Here is a 22,889-nt window from a genome sequence, read left to right on the forward strand (position 1 = left end):
AAAGCCAGACAAAAAATTACTGGGGGTACTGCTCTCTCCGGATCTTCACTTGCTGGCGCGGAAAAAGAAAGAACTGACGTCACTGTGTGAGAGTGGGGTCTAAGTAGCTACTGCGTCGTCATCTCGGCGACCACAACGCCAACGACGAATGAGGAGCCGCACAACGCCACCTTCCAACACGCAGGGGTACTGCTGACGAAAACTTTCAGATCCAGTCTGACGCCTGGGGGTAATTCTAAGGTAAGGAATCCATCACTACATGTTTCTTTCAGAAAATAAAGTCTTAGAGCATATCCTATATGGTTTTAGGAAAAACCATAGCACAGAATAGGATCTGGTGGAGGTCAAGGAGGAGACCAGATCCATTATGGACTTTGTAGGGAAAGATGCAGTGATCCTTTTGGACCTATCCGCAGCCTTCGATATAGTGAGTCATTCTGTCCTCTTAGAGGAAATGGGGATTTGTGGAACAGCGCTGTATCTCTTCCAATCTTTTTAAACTTGCAGGGATCAGTCTGTTGCCCTGGGAGTGATCATGTTTAAATTGTTCTCACTGCCCTGTGGGATACCTCAGGGGTCGTCATTGAGCTCCATGTTGTCCAATGTGTATGTTGCGCCCTTATCCGCTCTTTTATTTTTTTGACCACTTCAGAATCTGACGATACCCAAATTGTAGTGTTGATTTCCAGTGATGTCGAAGATGTCTTGTGACACTTCAACAGATGTATGAGCGAAGTTGTCTTTTGGATGAGACTAAATTTCCTTAAATTAAACTTGGTTAAAACAGAGGTCCTCCTCTTTGGTAAAAACTTTCACTTTTGGAATTCTACCTGGTGGATGCAATACTTGTGTCCCCTTCCTGGTTTGAAAGTTAAGAATTTGAGAGCGATTTTTGACTGTAAACTTACTTTCTCTGATCAGATCAATAAGTCTCTTCCTCCTGTTTTAGCCTTTTAAGAATGTTGAGGTCACAGCGTTGATATTTTACAGGTTGGATTGTTGTAATACCCTTTATCTAGGCATTCAGCAATGCTTTTCAAATAGATTAAAATGTTTGCACTATGCAGCTTCTAGTCTTCTTCTGTGAGTACCAACGTTTAAGTCAGTCCCTCACAAGTTAGCGGAGGTCCATTTGCTGCTGATCAAAAAAAAGAGTAGCTTATAAGGCACTCTGCTTGTCCCATAAATCTTTGCATGGCCAGAGTATTTGAGGAAGTCCTTTTCCTGGTATATGAGTAGGAGAGCCCCATATTCCATGGCAATCAAAACTGTGACGATCCCCAAATGGAGTCGTATAGGTGGGCAGAAGTTTTGTCTTTCTAACATGCAATCTTTAGAATAAACTTCCCAGTCTGTTAAAATATAATCAACATAATTTGACATGTTTCAGGAATCAATTGAAATCTTGTCTTTTTGCACTTTAGTATTAGTTCCAGGCTGCACTGAAATTATTGATCTTTGCTATTTATAATCCTTCTTTGTCGCTTACCTTGCATATGCCCGTGCCAACACGCACTTGGGCATTTGTTGCGCTTTATAAATATCAATGTCACATCTGTGCTAGTAGGAGGGCCTGGTTCCATCCAACCACTAGAAGTGATGGCATGGTAATGTCATTAAAGACATACACCACCCACGCCGGTGCACGGTCAGTTCCTCAACTTTTTCCCTTCTGTCTTTTAGAACGGGAAGGTGGGTAGGACTGGTGTGGAAAGTGCAGCTAGATAACAGTATGCACTAGAAGGATAATCATACTTACCCAGTAAGCATTTGTTCTTGGCATGTAGAGCTGTAGATTCAGATGCTTTGCATACTCCTGCCATCTAGTGTTGGGTCTGGATGTTTGCAAGTTGTTTTTGTTTGAAGAAGTCTTTCCAGTCACGTGGTAGGTGACTCCTCCTTTCAGTGATAGTGCGCATGGGCATCAACTCCATTGTTAGATATTTTTCCTTTCCACAGAGGGTGAGAAATGGAGTTAGGATATGTAGACCGGGGAGGTGGGAGGGCGCATGTGAATCTACAGCTCTACATGCCAAGAAGAGATGCTTACTGGGTAAGAAACATTATCTGTTAGAGGTATGTGAGCTGTAGATGACATGCTTTGCATAGACTATATAGCAGTAAGCTCCCAAAGTCGTGGCTAACCTGCAGCTGTTGCAGTTGTTTGAAATAGAGTTTTAAGTACTGCTTGGCCTACGTTTGCCTGTTGTCTTACTTAAACATCTACACAATAGTGTTTGGTGAATGTGTGCTGTGTAGACCATGTTGCTGCCTTATAAATATAAGCTAAGGAGATATTTCCCAAGAAGGCTATTTTAGAGGCTATTTTGCAAGTAGATTGCGCTCTAGGGGGTACTAACAAAATTCTCTTTTCTTTACCATAACATGTTTGGATACATTTTCAATACATCTTGCAATACCTGACTTAGAAATAGGATTGCCCTTGTGAGGTAGAGAAAAGCAGCAAATAGCTGCTTTGTTTTCCTAAATTCTTTGGTTCTTTCCATGTAGTAAAGTATAGCACGTCTAACATCAAGTGTGTGTAGGGCTCGTTCTGATACAGAATCAAGTTGAGGAAAGAACACAGGTAACTCAACTGATTGAGTGATATGAAAAGCAGAAACAACTTTAGGGAAAAATTTAGGATTGTTGCGAAGAACCACTCTATTTTTGTGAAGTTGAAAGAAAGGCTTTTGTATAGTTAATGCCTGAAGTTCAACAACTCTCCTTAGTGAGGTTATCGCTATGAAGAAAGCAAATTTCCATGATAGTAATTGTAACTGACATTTGTGTATTGGTTCAAAAGGTGGACACATTAGCCTTGTAAAGACTATGTTCAAATTCCACTCTGGAGAGGGGGAATTCTTGGTGGTATCACCCTTTTTAATCCTTCCATGAAGGGTTTAGTCACTGGTACTTTGAACAGAGATAAGTGTAGTCAATTTTGCAAGAATGCATCTACGACTACTAGATGTAAACAATAGGACGTGTAAGCTAGTCCACATTGCTGTAAATCTAACAGATAACGAATAATGTTCTGTACAGAAGCATCAAGTGGATTGATATTATTGTTGTTACAATGGACAACAAACCTTTTCCAATTTGCTGCAGAACATGCTCTAGTAGTACGTCTTCTGGCCTCTATGAGATTATTCATACAGTCTGGTGGTAGTTGTAAATAACCAAACACGGACTTCAGGAGACAAATCGCTAGGTTGAGTTCTCTGAGATTTGGATGTCTGATTTTTCCATGGCTCTGAGTGAGGATCAGGGTGTGAGATGTAGCTTTTTATGTGAATCCACTGAGAGTTTTAACAGGGTAGTGTACCAAGGTTGATTAGCCCATGTGGGGGTTACTAAGAACAGTGTGAGGGATGTTTGACTGAGTTTCTGAACCAGAAATGGAATTAGAGGGAGAGGCGGCAAAGCGTAAGCATATATCCCTGACCAATTCATCCATAGAGCATTGCCCTTGGATACTGGGTGTGGGAACCTGGATGCGCAGCTTGGGCAGTTGCGTTATGTGCTGTGGCAAACAGATCTGTGGAAAACCCAACTTTTGAAAGTGGGGAAGAAGAACATGGGGGTGAAGTTCCCACTCGTGTACTTGCAGCCTGTGTCTGCTGAGCAGGTCTGCAATCTGATTGTCTACTCCTGGGAAGTGTTCTGCTAGGAGATAGATTTTGTAGTGAATCGCCCAATTCCAAATGCTTTGTGCAAGGCGCGACAGTTGGAGAGAGTGAGTCCCTCCCTGTTTATGTAGGTAGTACATTGCTGTCATATTGTCTGTGCGAAGACAGTCTTGCCTACAAGTTGGGTGAGAAAGGCTTTGAGCACTGCTAGAAGTGCCAGGTAGTTGATGTGGAGATGTTTGTGATGGACCGACCACAGTCCCTGTACTGTGTAAAGTTTAAAATGGGCACCCCAACCTGTTAACGATGCGTCTGATGGCAGTATAGTCTGTGGAATCGGGTCTATGAAAGGCCCCCCTTTTGCTATGCTTTGAAAGTTCCACCACTGCAGAGAGCAATGAGTGTGGCTGTCTACCAATACTAGACTGGTAAATGGATCCTGTGACTGATTCCACTGACTCGCTAGACATTCTTGCAGAGGACGCATGTGAAGCCTTGCATGAGGTACGATTGCAATGCAGGATGCCATCATTCCCAGCAGCTGCATGAAGACTTTGGCTGGTAATGATTGGTTGGGCTGGAATTGAATACTACCATGTTATCTATTATATGTGGCTTATATTGCCATAAATGACTTCTGTAAATCAACTCCCTCCCCCCCCACACATTTTTATATGTATATCTTCATATACATCAGTTGACTCCTTTGCTCTCTATTCAACCTTGATCTAGCGAGGTCTGATACGATTAGAGTGCACAGCAGTGTTCTTCCTTGTCCGGCATTAATGGGGGGGGGGGGGGGGAAGAGAGAAAGGAGAGAGAGAGAGAGAGAGAGAGAGAGAGAAAGGAGAGAGAGAGAGAGAGAGAGAGAGAGAGAAAGGAGAGAGAGAGAGAGAAAGGAGAGAGAGAGAGAGAGAAAGGAGAGAGAGAGAGAGAAAGGAGAGAGAGAGAGAGAAAGGAGAGAGAGAGAGAAAGGAGAGAGAGAGAAAGGAGAGAGAGAGAGAGAGAGAGCGAGAGAGAGAGAGAGAGAGAGAGAGAGAGAGAGAGAGAGAGAGAGAGAGAGAGAGAGAGAGAAATAAAGCTTTTTCACATACAAAAAATAAGCGGGTCAAGCAAGTATGCGGATATGGAGTCCGACATAGCAAAATATTACTCTGTGGAATACGATTGTATTCACAAGTAAGCCTTCGGCGGATCTGCTAAATAACCCCCTATGTGTCCGAAATAACCGCTTGCGCAGACGACCTCGCGCCACTGAAGAACCCTCCCAGCAGACCCAGAAGCAAGAAGGCCTCCTGGTTCACCAACAAACTCAAGGACTCCAAGAAGAACTGCCGCACCCTCGAGAAAACCTGGCTCCGCGACCAGACCACAGACAACATGACCATCCTCAAACACGCCACCCGCAAGCACCACCAGCTTATCCGCACCACCAAGAAGAAATCACTGAAGGAACGACTGGACAACAACACCCACGACAGCAAGGAACTCTTCAACATCGTCAAGGAGTTCTCCAACCCCAGCACCGGCAACAACGACATCACTCCTTCACAAGATCTCTGCGACTCTCTCGCCTCGTTCTTCCACCGCAAGATCGCCGACATCCACAACAGCTTCGACGCACCATCCACGCACCCTACCGTCGAACCAACGCCCCCCACCGCCACCCTCCGCACCTGGACCACGGTGACCACCGAAGACACAGCCCGCACGATGAGCACCATCCACTCCGGATCTCCAACTGACCCCTGCCCCCACCACGTCTTCAACAAGACCGACTCCACCATCGCACCCCAACTCCGGAACATCATCAACACCTCCTCAACACCGCCACCTTCCCGGAGAGCTGGAAGCATGCCGAGCTCAGCGCCCTACTGAAGAAACCAACCGCGGACCCCACCGACCTCAAGAACTTCCGCCCCATCTCGCTCCTCCCTTTCCCTGCCAAAGTCATCGAGAAGACCGTCAACAGACAGCTTGCCGCCTTCCTCGAGGCGAACGGATCCCTCGACCCCTCGCAGTCCGGTTTCAGAGCCAACCACAGCACCGAGACCGCCCTCATCGCAGCCACCGACTACATCCGAGCCCTGCTCGACAACGGGGAAACAGCGGCACTCATCCTCCTGGACCTCTCTGCAGCGTTCGACACGGTCTGCCACCGCACCCTAGTTCAACGCCTAAGCAACATCGGTATCCAAGAGAAGGCACTGGAGTGGATCATCTCGTTCCTCGCCGGAAGAACACAGAGAGTCCGCCTCCCCCCGTTTCGATCCGAGGCCACCGAAGTCATCTGCGGCGTCCCGCAAGGATCATCACTCAGCCCCACCCTCTTCAACGTCTACATGAGACCTCTTGCAGCCATCGCACGCCAGCACAACCTCAACATCATCTCCTACGCCGACGTCACACAGCTGATCCTCTCCCTCACCAGAGACCCCGACACCGGCAGAACTAGCCTTCACGAAGGGATGAAAGACGTCGCCGAATGGATGAAGAACAGCCGCCTGAAACTGAACTCAGACAAGACGGTAGTCCTCATCCTGGGACCATCGCCCTCCGCCTGGGACGACTCCTGGTGGCCCCCCGCCCTGGGCACCACTCCCAAGCCAATAGACGCACGCGACCTGGGCTTCATCCTGGACTCCTCCCTCTCGATGACCAGACAAGTCAACGCCGTCTCCTCATCATGCTTCAACACCCTACGCATGCTCCGCAAGATCTTCCGCTGGATCCCGACCGAAACCAGGAAGACGGTCACCCAGGCACTCGTCACCAGCCGACTGGACTACGGAAACACCCTCTATGCCGGACCCACAGCCAAGCTACAGAAAAGACTCCAACGCATCCAGAACGCCTCCGCCCGACTCATCCTGGACATCCCCCGACGCAGCCACATCTCCGGCCACCTGAGAGACCTGCACTGGCTCCCCGTCAGCAAGAGGATCACGTTCAGGCTCCTCACCCACGCACACAAGTCTCTCCACGACCTGGGCCCTAAGTACCTCAACGACCGCCTGACAGCTACGTTCTACAAGCCTTGCCGCCGTACCACGCATCCGAAGAGCCAACGCCGGAGGCAGATCCTTCTCCTACCTGGCAGCCAAGACATGGAACTCCCTCCCCATCCACCTTCGGCTGACCCAGGACCATCTCGCCTTCAGGAGACAACTCAAGACCTGGCTGTTCGAGCAATAGCGGACCCCTTCCCCCAAGCGCCTTGAGACCCTTCCGGGTGAGTAGTGCGCTCTCCAAATGTTATGATCGATTGATTGATTGATTGATTGATAAGACTGGTTCTATAGCCCCTTTGATTAACCACATCGCTGCGGTGGCTATTCCGCCGCAGCGCTAAGGGCTAAGCGCTAAGGGCGCCTGTGGACTTGGACCCTCCCCTATAAAAAGAGCGCTGAAAGGAACCTCTATTGGAGGGAGATTGAAGCACCCCCATTGATTTTGCTACATCTGTGTCCTTTTTCATTTTTTCAAGCGCTAGATCAATTTCAGGGCCAAAAAGATTTTTTTTTATTAAAGGGTATAGCCAGGATGGATTGTTGGACTTCAGGTCTGAACCCTGATATCCGCAACCATGTGTGTCGTCGAAGTAAGAGGCTAGTATGTACTGCTCTAGCAGCTGTGTCAGCTGCATCTAGAGCGCATCTGATAGAGGCATTAGAAATTAGTTTGCCTTCTTGGACTAAATCCTGAGCTTTCGCCCTATGCTCCTCTGTGAGAAACTGAAGTAGTTGTTCCATTGGGTCCTATCATATTGTGCTAGTAAACCCTGCGTATTAGGGATACGCCATTGGTTAGCTGCTTGCACAGCCACTCGTTTACCCGAAGCATCAATAAGCTTCGATTCTTTATCTGGGGGAGGGGCATCCCCAGATGCTTGCGAGTTAGCCCTCTTTCTAGCATTTGATACCACTAAAGAATCAAGTGGTAACTGATCCTTAATAGAAATAGGATCTGTGGGCGAACATTTATATTTTGGATCAACCCAGGAGTAAGGATTCTGGCATAGACAGGATCATAAAAAATATTGTCTGTGTGCCTTAACTTACACTTGGCAAACACAAGATGTTGGGCGGAGCGCTGACACTTTTCAGACAATCAGCCCCAGTCACAGATCTGGGGTTTTTTGTTTTTTTTTAGAGAGTTTTATATAGTGCGAACTTGAACCGAACCGAATCAGTTATCAGAGCGCTTTACATAGCACCAGTTACGATACATGAGGACACACTTTCATTTTTTTTTTAGGCACGGGGAGATTAAGTGATTTGCCCAGAATCACAGGAGGTTTTTGGCGTCGTTACCGAGACTCGAACCAAGTTCTCCGAGGTCGAGCGCCTTAGCCGTTAGGCCAACCCATCCATCATCATTCCTTAGCTCACTTCGCCACCTCAGTTCAGACCCAGCTGTATGCAATTCAGTCTTGACCCTGTGCCTCATGGGAACAGTCCAGCCCGAACTGCCAAGCCAGGTCTTTGAATCATTTAACATACACTTGAGCTTAGGCAGTGTCTGACTGGCCTTATGGGATACTAGAGTGTCAAAGAGAAAATCCTACTCTAAACACTTTATGTAGCTCTACCCCGTGGTACACTGCTGCTCTAGCAATAAGCTGTTGGTAAGACAGATTGTCATCAGGTGGAGATGGCCTGGCAGGATACAGATCTGGGTCTGTGTCCTGTGGAGGATCAATTGTGTAGTCCGTCCTAGGACCTGGTAATTGTATATAGTCAGTGTCACCTGTGTGAAAATGAGGTAGAGCAGTCTGACTCAGTGTAATCTTTAAAGGATCAAGCTGTGATGGAGAAGGAGGAGGGGATGGAAGTGTATGGAAAGGGCTAGTGCCTACACTTTTTTTCTTGAGAGGAATTTTGCATGGGCTATCATCCTCAGAAAGTTTGTGCTTGGATGGAGTTTTAGCATGGATATGCTCTGTGTAAGGTTATATTTACAGCTGCTTTTTCTGTTTTGGATCCAGTTCAGGTACTACAGTGTTTATGTTTGGATCCGGTTGTGTTGTAGGCAAGTCTTTGCTTTTCGGCAACAAATCTTTCAGAGTCGAGCCGGAATGGCCTTTCAGTGCTGAGGGTTTTAACTCTGAGGAATGTTCCTTAATTTTCGGTCCCGAAGGTTACGGTTCAGAACCCATCTTGGATTTCGAGCTGGAAGATTTTGACTCGGAATTGGGCTTTGGCCGACTCGGACCCCAACCTGAAGGCTCTTCAGAGTTTCGGTGCAGAGCCATGAGGCGGAGCATTGGAAACCTCTTCTCGGTGCTGACCTTGGCCTTCAGGCAGAAATGTTGCCAAAGCCTTAGATTTCTTAGGGACAGTGGGAGGGGGGGGGGGGGGGGGGGGAAAGGGCAGGGGGGGGGGGGGGGGGGGAAATGTCTTCGGTACTCACGTCCCCTTGTCCCTGCGACACATGAATGTCCTCAAGGTCGATCTGTAAGTCTGATCCGGAGTCAGATGCAGATGAAGCCATCTCCTGTTCTGCCACTGATACCTCCTTCTTGTTCGAAGTTTTCGCTGAGGAGATACGGTGTGACATCCAACCGCTGCATCTCTCGAGCCCGATGATCACGGAGAGTTTCCTTTGATCTGTAGGATCGGCACGCGTCACAGTCTTACACACCGGATGAGAGTCCATACGCGGATATTTCAAGGCAAAGGAGACAGAATTTAAATGGAGTCCGTTTCATAGACTAGGAGCCGAACGGACATGGATGGGCCGGAAGGCCGCCCAAAGATCTTACGGCCAAAATGTCAAAGTTTCTTGAAATTCGAATCGAACTGCGGAAAGAGAAAATGCTTTCGAAAAAATACTGTCAAGGTAGAGAGAGTATGCACCGAGGGGGAACCCGAGGATCGATTCCAAAGTGGAGCACAGCAATACCTGTCCGAACCTGATGGCGGAAAAAAACAATCTAACAATGGAGTCGATCCCCATGCGCACTATCACCGTAAGGAGTCACCACTTGCCGCGTGACTAGGAAGCCCTTCTTCGACAAAAACAACTTGCAAACATCCGGACCCAACACTAGATGGCGGGAGTTTGCAAAGCATGTGATCTACAGCTCACATGCTTCGAACAGATGGTTACTGAAGGCAAGCAATTTTCTTCTGATGGATACTTGTACCTGTAGATTTCTCACCAGCTAAATAGAATCCAAGGAGTCTGAAGGATGGTCAGACAAGGAAAGGAGCACCAAATGCATACAATGAATATCCCTTCTCACATCTGAATCCATGTAATAAGGATTGGCGAAGGTGCTTCAGGTAGGAGAGACCTCAAGAGATACATGTTGTGTTCAGTACATCAAGCCACAATTTCACCTTCAGAGCACAATGTCTTAGTCAAAGAACAATAAACGTCGGCTAATCTCAAAGGATGAAGGTGTAGGCTTTGGATGCAGGGGTGCAGACACTGCCTCTCACAACTAGGAGAGGCAGCCTGCCTTGAAATGTAGAGAGAGACATGGTGCTTTGTAGGTCTGTGTAACACACTCTTCTCAGAATGTTCAGGTTGATGAAAATGGTTCAGGTCCAGTCCTGAAGATCTTCCTCAGAACCAAAGGAATCAACGGTAGGGAAGGAAAGGCAGTGGAAAGTTCCACTTGATCAAAATGTGTCCCCCAAGTATCCCTATAGCGTATAAAAGAGGGCAGAGACCTGTGGACAAAAGACACTGCTGTGAGAGGCAATGAGGTTCACCTGAGAGGTACCACAGAGGGCAAAGATGTGCAGTACCATCTCCTGATAGAGCCCACACTGGTCAGTAAGATGACGCTAACTGAGGCTGTCAGCTCTGGTGTTCAGAAAGCAAGCCAGATGGTTGGTGACTAGCCAGATCACATGCTGGTGCACTCATTGCCTAAATGATTCTCAACAGGCACCAATCTCCTCCCTATTTGTTGCAGTACCACAAAGCAGTCACATTGTTGGTCTAGATCTGGACAGACTGACTGTGAAGGGAAGAGAGCAAAGCCTTGAGTATTAGCCAAACTGCCTACAGTTTGAGCAAACTGATGTGCATTACCTGCTACTCTGCAGAACACAGACCTCCACTCTCTAGTCCCACCAGATGAGCACCCCACCCGATGGTGAATCCGTCACCAATGTGATCACACAGTGGATGGTAAGGGGACTTTGCTTGAGCCAGGTGTTCCTCCACTGCCACCACGTCAGGGATGTTGCAATGTCTCAAGAGATCACAATGGTATCTGCCAGATCTCCCCCATGACGGAACCATTACCTGCAGATGCACCACTGGGGAGCCCTCCTGTGCCAGCATACGTACATGAATGAATGAATGAATATTTAACTTGTAGAGCGGAAACTTAGCCCAAGGGTGCCAAGGCGCTGTGCGGACCTAAAAAGTGCAGACAGAGAAAGGCATGCTCATACTGAAATCTGTGAGAAAAGCCAGGTCTTTAAGGCTTTACGGAAAAAAAAATGGGACACCTGTCTGGAGAGCTCTTCCGGCAGGGAATTCCACAGCTTCGCAGTAGCAATGGAGAAGGCTCTGCCTCCCCATTTTGCCTTTTTAAACTTGGGTACTGTTAGCAGATTATCTGAGGACCGGAGGGGTCTGGTGGGAATAGATCGATGGAGAATTGCCTTAATCCCATCTGAGCCAGAGCCATAATAGGCATCATGAGTCAGGCACAGTGTTTTGAAAAGGATCCGTCAGTCCAAAGGGAGCCAATGCAGCGTCCTAATGGAGGCTGTGACTGAATGATATTTCGGTAAGTTCATCACCAGCCAGCTGCAGCATTCGATACCAGCTGCAGACGCCGCACCAGGCCTTTATTAATGCCCAGGTAAAGGGCATTACAATAGTCCAGTCTGGATGTTACCAAAGCAATAACAGCCTGCTTGCGTGACTCTTAAGAGAAGAAATGGGAGATTTTTCTGAGGAACCTGATAATCCCAAAACATGTTGACACTGTCCCGTTGTCCTGCAGACTTAGAGAGAGTGAGTTATCCACTATGACTCCTAGGTTTTTCGCATGGGATACCGGGCAATGACAGACGCCTAGATTTCCGGCCACCAATCACTGGACCAAATCTCAAGTTTGCTGCTGAAAATCAGGACCTCAGTCTTTTCCCGGTTCAATTTCAGAAAATCTTCCACCATCCAGGAGGAGACTGCCTGCATGCATTTCCTGAAATTAAGGGCAGAGTCCCGGATACTGTGAAAGATGGATACCATTATTTGGGTGTCATCCGCACAGGACACCTCTAACCCAAAGGATCTCACAACCTTAGCCAGTGGGGCAACATAGATATTGACCGGAAGTATGTAGTAAGCCCATAGACCTAACAAACAAAGAACCATTAGGATGGGTTTCCAAGCTCCCTCAACTCATCAAAACCAAATTCCAAATGTCTCTGACCAACTGGGGAAGAGGTATAGCTCAAAGCGATGTTTCCAGGACTGCCCCTATGAGCAGGAGGTCTGAGAGGGCTCTAGGTGAAATATGGGAATCAGAAGTCAAAATGGAGTTTTGAGCAGCCGGTTATTCAGGTATGGAAGCAGAAAGACTGTCAGCCTCCTGTGAAGGATCACAACCACTGTGATCACCTTTCTGATGAGAGGTGCAGATGTCAGTCGGAATGGGAGGACTACAAACTAGTAGTGAGTGGACCCTACCAAGAAGCACAGGCACTTCCTGTGTGATTGCCGGATAGGAATGTGGAGAGAAGAGTCATGCAATTTGAGAACCACATTCAGTGTTTTGCTTCTAGCATCGCATCAGAAGAACAGGAGCCAGGGAAAACATCTTCAACCTTTCATTGGAAAGTTAATAGTTAAACAATGTGACCACCACTGTCCTCTTTTGGAAGTACAGAGTAGCACCCTTGCCTACTTACCTGCTCTGGGCCAATTCCACTGCTCCTTTCGGCAGCAGGGCTGCCACCTCCTGCTGTAGGAACCATAGATGCTGCTTTGACTGTAGGTACTGTAGGGGAGTAGGCGGGGGAGAGTTTCTCAGGGAGGGGATCTGGGGAGGAACCGATTAAAGTGGTAGAGCATAGTTCCTTTAGACAATTTTAAGACCCATTTGTCGTCAGTTTTGGTCCTCAAAGCCTGCAGGAAGGAAGATATCCATCCTTCAACTAGATACCTCCAGGGGAGACATCAAGTGGGTTTCAAGGAGGTATAGGGGAGGAGGAAGATGTGATTGGGACTGGTGACTTTCTCCTGCCCATGCCTCTATACTGATGCAATAGCTGGTTGGGCTGCTGGACCGGCTGGGAAGTCCCTGGCAAACTTCCAAAATCTCTGGAACTGCCTCTAGTTCCAGCCCTGAGATTGAAGGCCAACGGAGCCGGCCATGTCCCCACCCACCCTAAACCTCTCCAAGGTACAGTCCAATCAATGGGGAGGTTCATGAGACTTGCCTACATGTCCCCTGTAAAATAAAGTGAATAAGTGCCTTCTAAGGGCTACAGTTCACCCCCACAACTCTGGCACCAAAATCTATTGTATCCAGGCCCACTCTGATAATTTGGAGTAGGGCATCCTGGTCATCGCTAACAACCTCTATGAAGTGGTCCCCAAGTTGATTCTGGAGGTTTGAGAGTACCAATATGGTAATCTTACACAGAGCATGTGTGTATCAGGCAAGAAGGCAGATCGCATTAATAGATTTTAGAGCCATATTGCTGGCAGAGAACATCTTTTTACCAATCACCTTCAACCTTTTGGATTCCCTCTAGAGTGGTGCTGTAAGGAATGAGCAGTGGGTTTGCTCACCACAGGAGTAAGCGTGTAAAACTAGGCATTCCAGTGAGGGATGCGAAGAGAGAAATGCTGAGTCTCCTGGTGCCATACTGTAGTTCTTTGCTATTATTCCAGTGACTGCCAGAGCTGAGGTGGCTTATCCCATGCAGCTTTAATGGGCCCGAAGCAGAGCTTCATTAAAAGGCAACACTGACTCAGATGAAGACGACATAGGCTGAAGCACCTAAGTCAATATATTAGCCTTGGTATCCACAGTTGGTAAAGGTAGCTCCAAGAGTTCTGTCATCTTCCTAATCATTTTGTTAAAGGAAGCCACTTCAAAGAGGGTTGGGCCCCTGTGGCACTCCATTACCGTTTTAGGCAACATATCCATGAAAACAGCAGGGTGCAATGCCAGTTAATGAGCAGTATTGGAGGAGGGTGGCTGCAGAACTTTTGCCACCTCACTGCTGTCATTGTGGTCAAAGTTTTTTTTTTATACAGTATCCAAGTAAAACTAGAACAAATCTTGCTGAGCCTGCCAAAAGCGTTGGAGTGAAATAGGAAGCAGGATCAGGTAGAGAATTTTGTTATTATTCCTAGACTCCTCTATAAGCATATGGGCCTTACCCAAGGTCCTATGGACTATGGCATTTGTTTCTGGGAACTCCTATAGCAAGGCTAGTGTTGTTGGAAGCGCCTAGGGTTGCAATGAAGCCAGTCAATGACAGAGGCTGCCTGAAGGTGAATCTAAGGGGATGTATTGCACTGAAGGGGAACCCACTGCTGGAAACCCAAAAGGAACTCACAAATACACATGGGGATGTGTAGCCTGCCGGAAGAGTGCCACTGTGGTGCTAAGAAATTTAGCTGTCTTGCACCCTGGCACCAGGAACTCCAGACAGGACTGTGAAATAAACAGGTGACAAGGGGCCCAGGGCTAGCCCCATGCGGAAGATACCAGAGGAGAAAGGCACTGCTAGAGTAGACTCTTCCCGAAGAGGCATCGCCAGTGTTAGAGTCTGTACACGTGATTCAAATATCAACCTTGTTTCTCTGTTTTTTTGTCCTTTGACTTGAACAAAGAGAAGTGTGACTTTGAGGGTGACCACCAATGTGCAGGGTGAATGGCGTCATGACCTATGCTTGTCATGAACTGTGACAAATTTGGCCTTGTGATCTTGGACTGCTTTGGGGAGCATGAAGCAGCATTTATCGCATGACCTTGAGTTGTTCTTCAACCCCGAGCACCACTAGCAGACCTTGTGAGGGTCTGAAATGGACAATTGTCAACTGCAAACATGACAGGGTTTGGAGCCTTACTTTCTAGGAGAAACGGTCTCTAGCATTGCACTGAAACATTTCTGAAGATGTATCTTTGTGGAAAATCCAGCAAAAATCACTGGGGAGGAGCTTTGGACCAATGTCATGGAAAAAAGGAAATCTAATCATTGAGTCACAATGGTGGCTATATGGCATCAGTGACATCACCATGGTGTTGCATCCAGTGCAGAGAATGAGCCAGCGCACCCCTCTATGGCATAGGATTGTTATGCAATGTTTCAGGATCCAGTCTAGCATCTGGGGATATTTAATATTTGAGGAGTCATCAAGTAAACATAGCCATCAGAAAGAAATTAACTGATACCAGCAGGCAGGAGTGGCGCTTACATGCAGCTCTATTCCATCACTTCTACAGTAGTATGACATAGCTGCAGAACCCTCAGAACCCTACAGTGGCACCTACAGGTGTGCAACAGCACTGCTGAAAAAGATCGATTAAACCAGTCTGGCGCCTGGGAATATTTTAAAGATGAAGAATCTGCACAAAGAAGTATCCATCAGAACACAGATTTATCTGCTCTGAGGAAAATGGTCAAAGTCATTAAGAAGACTATTAAAAAGGTGCAGGATGCTTGAGTGGAAAAGGGGCACCGATTTAAGAACATTTAATGGGACTACACTGGAGGACATTAGCACAGATCACAAGGATAGTTATCGCTGTTCATGTTCCACAGTGCTGTGCCATAATAGCCTCATCTAAAGGTCATCTTATAGACATGAGCAACACTGTACTATTATTTAACCCCAAAAGCAAACTTTCAGTGTGTGCTGATATAAAGAACGGAAATTCCAAAACGGAGGCCGTCCTGAAGAACATGAGCAGCAGACAACTGCATCCTAGATATTATACACTCTTTGAAAGCTGACTATGCACAAATATGTCCCCTCAGAAGAGCAAAAAACAAGGCCTGGAAGTAAAACAGGAGCAAAAATTAATTGTTGCATATATAAAAACAAACGTAAGTCAATAAATGAAAATGTTGCAAACATATCCAGTTCAGAGGAAAATCACTAAAGGCCAAAACTGAGGATAAGTAAAGTTAAAGGATGTCTGAGCATGGAGATTTTATAAGCTACAGGTTCAAAATAGTTTGCAAACTAAAGTTGCCAGACCATGTAGCAGAAAGGTGCACATACACTTGTAAATTAAACAAAAAAAAGTAACAAGTTACCTGTATTAGGTTATATTCTTTACATTATAGGCTTTTTTTTTTTTAAAAAAAAGAAGAAATAGTAAGGAGCTGTGGTGAGTTTCACCCAAACCCCCACCACCCACCCAACATAAATGTGCCCATTCGATCATACAAAATTAGATATCTTTCAGTATTCCTATATTCCCTATCACTAAAAACTAAGTTAATTTCTGAAATAAAGTATGGTTCTTAACTGGATATGATTTGTGTAGACAAGTAAATCAGAGCAATGAATCTTCAGGATCAACAAAATGTTGCTACGGTAGTTGGAAGGCAGGAAATTAGGTGAAACTTCTTGAACATCAAGGAAATAGATTACACACTAGCTTCAAAACACAATTATTACAAAATAACTTGCCTCTTTAAACTCTGCTTTCAATACACAGTGTCCTAATGTTGACTGCCACTGGAGCTTTCTACCACTGTGCTTCCCTAGATAGAAGGTCTTAAAAATCTCCTGGAGTTTTACCATCTAAAAGAAAGAATAGAAAAATTGTGATAATTTGTTGCTTAAACTTTTTTTTTATTGTTTCAAAGGTACTTACATTCTACTTTTGTGTTTCCGCATTTAAAACTTTCCAGAAGACATGTACATATAGAATATAATTATGACAATCTTCACCATATATTCAGACTACAAGTTTAAAAAAAATCCCCACAACTTACATCTTTGCTACACTTTCTTAGCCACTCGTATGCATAATACACTTCACTACCTGCTCTGTCTTGGTAGGGCCAAGGTTGGGGAAAGAAGAGATGAATGAAAAGCATGGAAAAAAGGAGAGAGTAGGAGGTGGGGAAAGTAAACAGGTTCATTAGTCATTCTAAAATACATATTCTGCCTTACACTTCTTTGTTTGTAATACGCATCACTGAGAAAGAGCATTACCAAAAGGTAAGTAACACTCTTCTAACGACACTTCTTTTTTTCCCAAATCATTTTTATTACATTTTCAAGAAATGAACAAATAATAATGGTGACACAGTAATAATGCGAAAATGAGATTGGTGACAAATGATAAGAAATACAAAGTAAATAGAAACAAACAGAAAAACAACAAAATAGAAAACAGCAAGAAACAACAAGTTACTCAAGTGCCTTGCCATATTGAGCGCAGTGAAGCTGTAGGGGACATCCAAACAGTCATCGCATGGATAGTAATAAGACTACTACACAGTCCAGGTATATCAAGCAATACAGATTTCATAGTTGCAATAAAGGAAAATACAATACAGTACAGGGGTGTCACTGTGAATATAGCCTTCTACAAGTAATACATTATGAGGAATTGAGTCAACTTTCACGGAGGGTCATATGATAAAGAAAAGGCGTCTGGGACAAAGGGCATAAGGTTACGGGCCCTCCCGGGTGAGCTAACCCGACAAAACGCCGTTCTCGAGCTTTTTTCCGAATTAGCTCACCCGGGAGGGCCCGTAACCTTATGCCCTTTGTATTACAGCCGGAATCTGCGTTTGGCGGCTGCCGCCTGACACCGCTTACAGACTAGGCGAGATTCGCATCTCGTAAAGATACAAAGAATATCGAAGACCTGAGCACAGACCCTGCATCCACCATTGTTCGTCTGTACTAGTTTTCGCAAAAAACACAGAAGACGCACAGGCGAATTTTGACAATTCACGACCCCCACAGGCGAAAAAAGCGACAACGACCCCCAGTCCATGTCCTGAGGAGATCCCTGCAAATTATAGTGGGATCGAAACGCGTTGTAACAATTTTCTGTGATGTTTGCCATATAATTGTAACTTGGTTGTGTATGCGGAGCCCCGCTGATACATCCCCTGGTGAGGCACACCAATTTCGGTCACACACAAGTGCTTCTTTAGTATTGTATTCTTCGTTTATTTCATTTCAGTAATTTATATTCATTTTGATCATAGATGACTTGAATATTAAACAGCATATCCAACAGTCGTTATCCATAACATTTAAACATTGGCCTCCAATGCATTTCGGGCTTGAGGGCCCTTGGTCACGGAGAGCTGAGGAGGAAGCACAGGGGGGGGCGGTAGTGAGAAACTATATCACAATAAAGAGAGTAAGGGGGTCTACTAGGGTGATAAGGTGTCTGGGCTCATTCGTTGTCTCTAGTGCACGAGGCTGTAGTGAGGGGTGGGGAATGTGAAGGGAAATTACCGTCGGTGAGTCAAACTAAAGCAAACATGTTAAAAATGGTGAAGACAAAGCGTCTTTGCATCTTACTTTAAAGTTACGCGTAGCGTCTGTAGACGTTCTCCATCGGTCATCCGTTCGCTGTTCCTCACGCGTGTGGGACAGCCTGCTAAATATTTACATGAACAGTGATGACGGACTAGCGCCCGATGGTTACGGGGGCCATCTTGGAATGGTGTGTTTAAAGAAAAGATGCTAGAAAGGCGGGGGCCATCTATGAATGGTAGATGCTGAGGGAAAGTGTCAAGGGAAAAGCCACAGTGTGCTATGTATATGAGAGGGTACAATTAATAGACAATAGAGACAAACATGTGTGGTTCAGACAGGAATAGAGAGGTAGGTGAAGCAGCAACATGGTATGATACAAATGGTCCTACAGGTAGCAGCTAAATTCTGTCCGATCATTGAGCCCGTGGGGCTTAAGAGTTTGCAGAAGGTAGGTCCATTCAAGTTCTCTCTTGAGTAGCAGTTTAGAGTTGTCTATGCCTTCTTTTTTGGACACTATCTCTAGGACCAAAAATTTTAATTGGGCGATGGTGTGGCGTGCTTCCACGAAGTGACAGGCAATGCTGGATTTCTCACTTTTTAGTCTAATGTTAGACTTGTGTTCGTTTAGTCTGGTTTTAATCTTTCGTTCGGTCTTCCCTATGTATAGCTTGCCACATGGGCATTTGATGGCATAAATCAGATTGGTAGAATCGCAGGTGGCATCTACGTGGAGTTTGATGTTGTGTCCTTTCATAGGATGTTGTATTTCATTGCCCCTGATTACACTGTTGCAGTGACCGCAATTCAGGCAAGGTTGAGTGCCACGGTGTCGTTTGGTTAGCTCAGTGGGTTTAGCTAGTATTTCTTTAATGTTTCGGCTCCTAGTGTGAGCGAAAATTGGCGGCTCGTTGAAGATGCCTTGGAAGTCGGGTTCATTTTGTAGTATAGGCCAATGCTTCCAGATAATTCTTTTGTATGTTGCACTGGCGGTAGAGAATTTAGACACAAGGACCATTCGTTGTTCTGTGTTCTTATGTGTCTTTGTCAGACAGTCCTGTCTTGATGTGTTGGCGACGCGGGATTGCGCGTCTTGTAAAATGGTCTCAGGGTAGCCACGTGCTCGAAATCTGTTTGACATTTCCAACATTCTTTTGTCAACCATTGTTTCATCTGATACAATGCGCTTGACGCGCAGCATTTGGGAGTACGGAAGGTGTTTTTTCAGGGAACCTTGATGAAAGCTGGTAAAGTGGAGAGCATTATTCCGGTCTGTACTCTTTCTGTGGAGATCTGTGACGATTCCGTCAGTTGTGTTCTTGATGTGCACATCTAAGAAGGCGATGTCCGTTTCGCTAATTTGCCACGTGAGTTTGATCCGTGGGTCTTTTGTATTAGTCTCCATGAGGAGATTGTGTAAGGATTCTTTTGTGTCTGCCCACAAGAAGAATAGGTCATCAATGTACCGTAAGAATAGTTTCGTGTGTCTTATGAAACTTGGATGAGTGTATAAATATTTAGTTTCGAAATTCTCCATGTAGGTATTGGCGTAGGACGGGGCAGCGCAGTTTCCCATAGCCATTCCTGAAAGTTGCAAAAACCATTGATTATTGACTGTGAAGTAACTATGATATAAGGTGAAAATCATTAGTTCCATGAGGAACGTTTGCATATCAGGGTGGATGGTGCTTTTGAGCAAGGCCTGTTCTATAGCTTCAATGCCTCCCGCATGGGGTATTGATGTATATAGAGAGCTCACATCGGCTGTACAAAACACTAGAGGCTCATTACTGGAAGTTTGAATGTGTGATAATTTGGTGAGAAACTCTGTTGTATCTCTGATATAACTACATGATTGGGTGACCAGTGGTTGTAGATATTTGTCGAGGAATTTGCCGATGGTTTCATGGATTGACCGTTTGGTGGATACGATTGGTCTGAATGGGGGGTCCATTAGGTTTTTATGGATTTTCGGGCACATATGGATCGTGGGACTTTTTGGATATTCCACTATCAGGTATTTCTTGGTACGTTCTTCTATGATTCCTGATTGGTGTGCTTTGTTTACAATCTCTTTGAGTTGGTTGTGATACTCATTGGTAGGGTTGTAATCCAACGCCATGTACGTGTCATTATCTTGAATATGTTCCAACAGTTTGTTCGTGTACATTTCACTATCCAGTATAACCAGGGCTCCACCTTTGTCTGCTTTGGTGATTTTTATACTTGGATTATTGGCTAAAGCTTTAAGCGTGTCCCGATCCTTGTTAGTTAAGTTGTGGGTTTTTCTGGGTGCCTTGAAATTGATGTTTGCTAAGTCTTTACGGACCAGTGCTTCAAACAAGTCAATACATTTGTGACTGGTAGGTGCTTGGTAAGTGCTAGGAGGTCGTAGGCCCATGAGTTCGTCCGTTTTTTCTGTGTTAGATGAGGGTAATACGTTGTCAAAGAAATGTCTCAATCGCAATTTGCGGGTGAACTTGAAGGTACTGACCTCGAGTTCCAAAAGGTTAGTGGATGTCGTAGGAATGAATGAAGTGCCTTTTTCTAAAAGGTTCATTTGGTGTTGGTTTATTTGAGTTTTTGAAATGTTGATTACGAGACTTGTTTCTTTGGTTTCTGGTCTTTCTTGGCTACCGTGCTTCTTGTAGCCGGTGGACTTATGTCTCGCTCTTTTGATCTTGCTCCGCCTGGGTCTTCTGGAGGGTCTGGGCCGATCTCTAAAAAAGGAGAAGAGCTTGCAGTTGTTTGTTCTTCAGTGATATTGGACGAGCTTGCATTTGTGCTGGTGCTGGCCTGTTGTTTGTCCGATATATTTCTGGCATTTGGGGGTCTTCTAGTTGGACGGGTGGTTGAATCGGTGTCGGATGAAGAAGTATCCGTTTGAGGATTCAATGGTCGATTACGGCGTCTTTGAGCATAAACATCAGCCCACGGATAGACCTCGTCGAGCTTATAGTCCAGCGTGTCGCGCCGGAATTTTCTGACTTTTCGTTCAAGTATTTCCTTCTGATACTTGTCGAGTATAATTTTTGTTTCATCCAGCATAGCAGAGAGTTCTTCGGATGTTAGTAGATTCTTAATCTCGTTATCAATCTCTTTAATTTCCACCTCTAATTCTTTTAGTATGCCAGCTAGTTCTTCAACTATTAAGAGTATAAGGTCAAGACTACATTTATTCAATATTCCGTTCCATTTCTCCAGGAAACTCTTAGAGTTCTTACAAAGGGACGGTTTAAGAGAAATGCGTAATCCACGTGGGATTCTGAGTGCCCGGTGATAGCGCAACAATGTGCTCGCATGGAGCTTTTGATTTATATGTCGTTTCGATAGGTAAATAAGCTGCTTTACACATTGCTCTTTATTCCTTGTGGTGGTGGAGGGGCTGATATCTTCCTCGATCAGCGAGTATATTCGTTCTTTCTCCGCTTCATCGTAGACTAATGTGTGTGCTCTGGCTTCTGTGCTCTTGCTGATATCATCAAATTGCATGGTTGAGTGTGTGCTACCCCGCCGTAGGCGGAATTACGAGTGAACGTGGATTACGCATTTCTCTTAAACCGTCCCTTTGTAAGAACTCTAAGAGTTTCCTGGAGAAATGGAACGGAATATTGAATAAATGTAGTCTTGACCTTATACTCTTAATAGTTGAAGAACTAGCTGGCATACTAAAAGAATTAGAGGTGGAAATTAAAGAGATTGATAACGAGATTAAGAATCTACTAACATCCGAAGAACTCTCTGCTATGCTGGATGAAACAAAAATTATACTCGACAAGTATCAGAAGGAAATACTTGAACGAAAAGTCAGAAAATTCCGGCGCGACACGCTGGACTATAAGCTCGACGAGGTCTATCCGTGGGCTGATGTTTATGCTCAAAGACGCCGTAATCGACCATTCAATCCTCAAACGGATACTTCTTCATCCGACACCGATTCAACCACCCGTCCAACTAGAAGACCCCCAAATGCCAGAAATATATCGGACAAACAACAGGCCAGCACCAGCACAAATGCAAGCTCGTCCAATATCACTGAAGAACAAACAACTGCAAGCTCTTCTCCTTTTTTAGAGATCGGCCCAGACCCTCCAGAAGACCCAGGCGGAGCAAGATCAAAAGAGCGAGACATAAGTCCACCGGCTACAAGAAGCACGGTAGCCAAGAAAGACCAGAAACCAAAGAAACAAGTCTCGTAATCAACATTTCAAAAACTCAAATAAACCAACACCAAATGAACCTTTTAGAAAAAGGCACTTCATTCATTCCTACGACATCCACTAACCTTTTGGAACTCGAGGTCAGTACCTTCAAGTTCACCCGCAAATTGCGATTGAGACATTTCTTTGACAACGTATTACCCTCATCTAACACAGAAAAAACGGACGAACTCATGGGCCTACGACCTCCTAGCACTTACCAAGCACCTACCAGTCACAAATGTATTGACTTGTTTGAAGCACTGGTCCGTAAAGACTTAGCAAACATCAATTTCAAGGCACCCAGAAAAACCCACAACTTAACTAACAAGGATCGGGACACGCTTAAAGCTTTAGCCAATAATCCAAGTATAAAAATCACCAAAGCAGACAAAGGTGGAGCCCTGGTTATACTGGATAGTGAAATGTACACGAACAAACTGTTGGAACATATTCAAGATAATGACACGTACATGGCGTTGGATTACAACCCTACCAATGAGTATCACAACCAACTCAAAGAGATTGTAAACAAAGCACACCAATCAGGAATCATAGAAGAACGTACCAAGAAATACCTGATAGTGGAATATCCAAAAAGTCCCAC

At 45.4% G+C, this 22,889-nt stretch overlaps 1 protein-coding gene across 1 annotated transcript in view; it reads right to left on the minus strand.

The window, feature by feature from the left end:
- The window catches only part of CUL4B (cullin 4B), a 945,370-nt gene that overhangs the window by 128,040 nt on the left and 794,441 nt on the right, over positions 1-22,889 (minus strand). Inside the window, exon 17 of the mRNA XM_078688736.1 lies at positions 16,266-16,379. Within this exon, the coding sequence (XP_078544862.1) occupies positions 16,266-16,379 (114 nt within the window). The remainder of the gene's footprint in view (positions 1-16,265; positions 16,380-22,889) is intronic.

This window comes from Lissotriton helveticus, chromosome 4_1, assembly GCF_964261635.1.
Source record: "Lissotriton helveticus chromosome 4_1, aLisHel1.1, whole genome shotgun sequence".
In the NCBI taxonomy this organism is placed as follows: domain Eukaryota; kingdom Metazoa; phylum Chordata; class Amphibia; order Caudata; family Salamandridae; genus Lissotriton; species Lissotriton helveticus.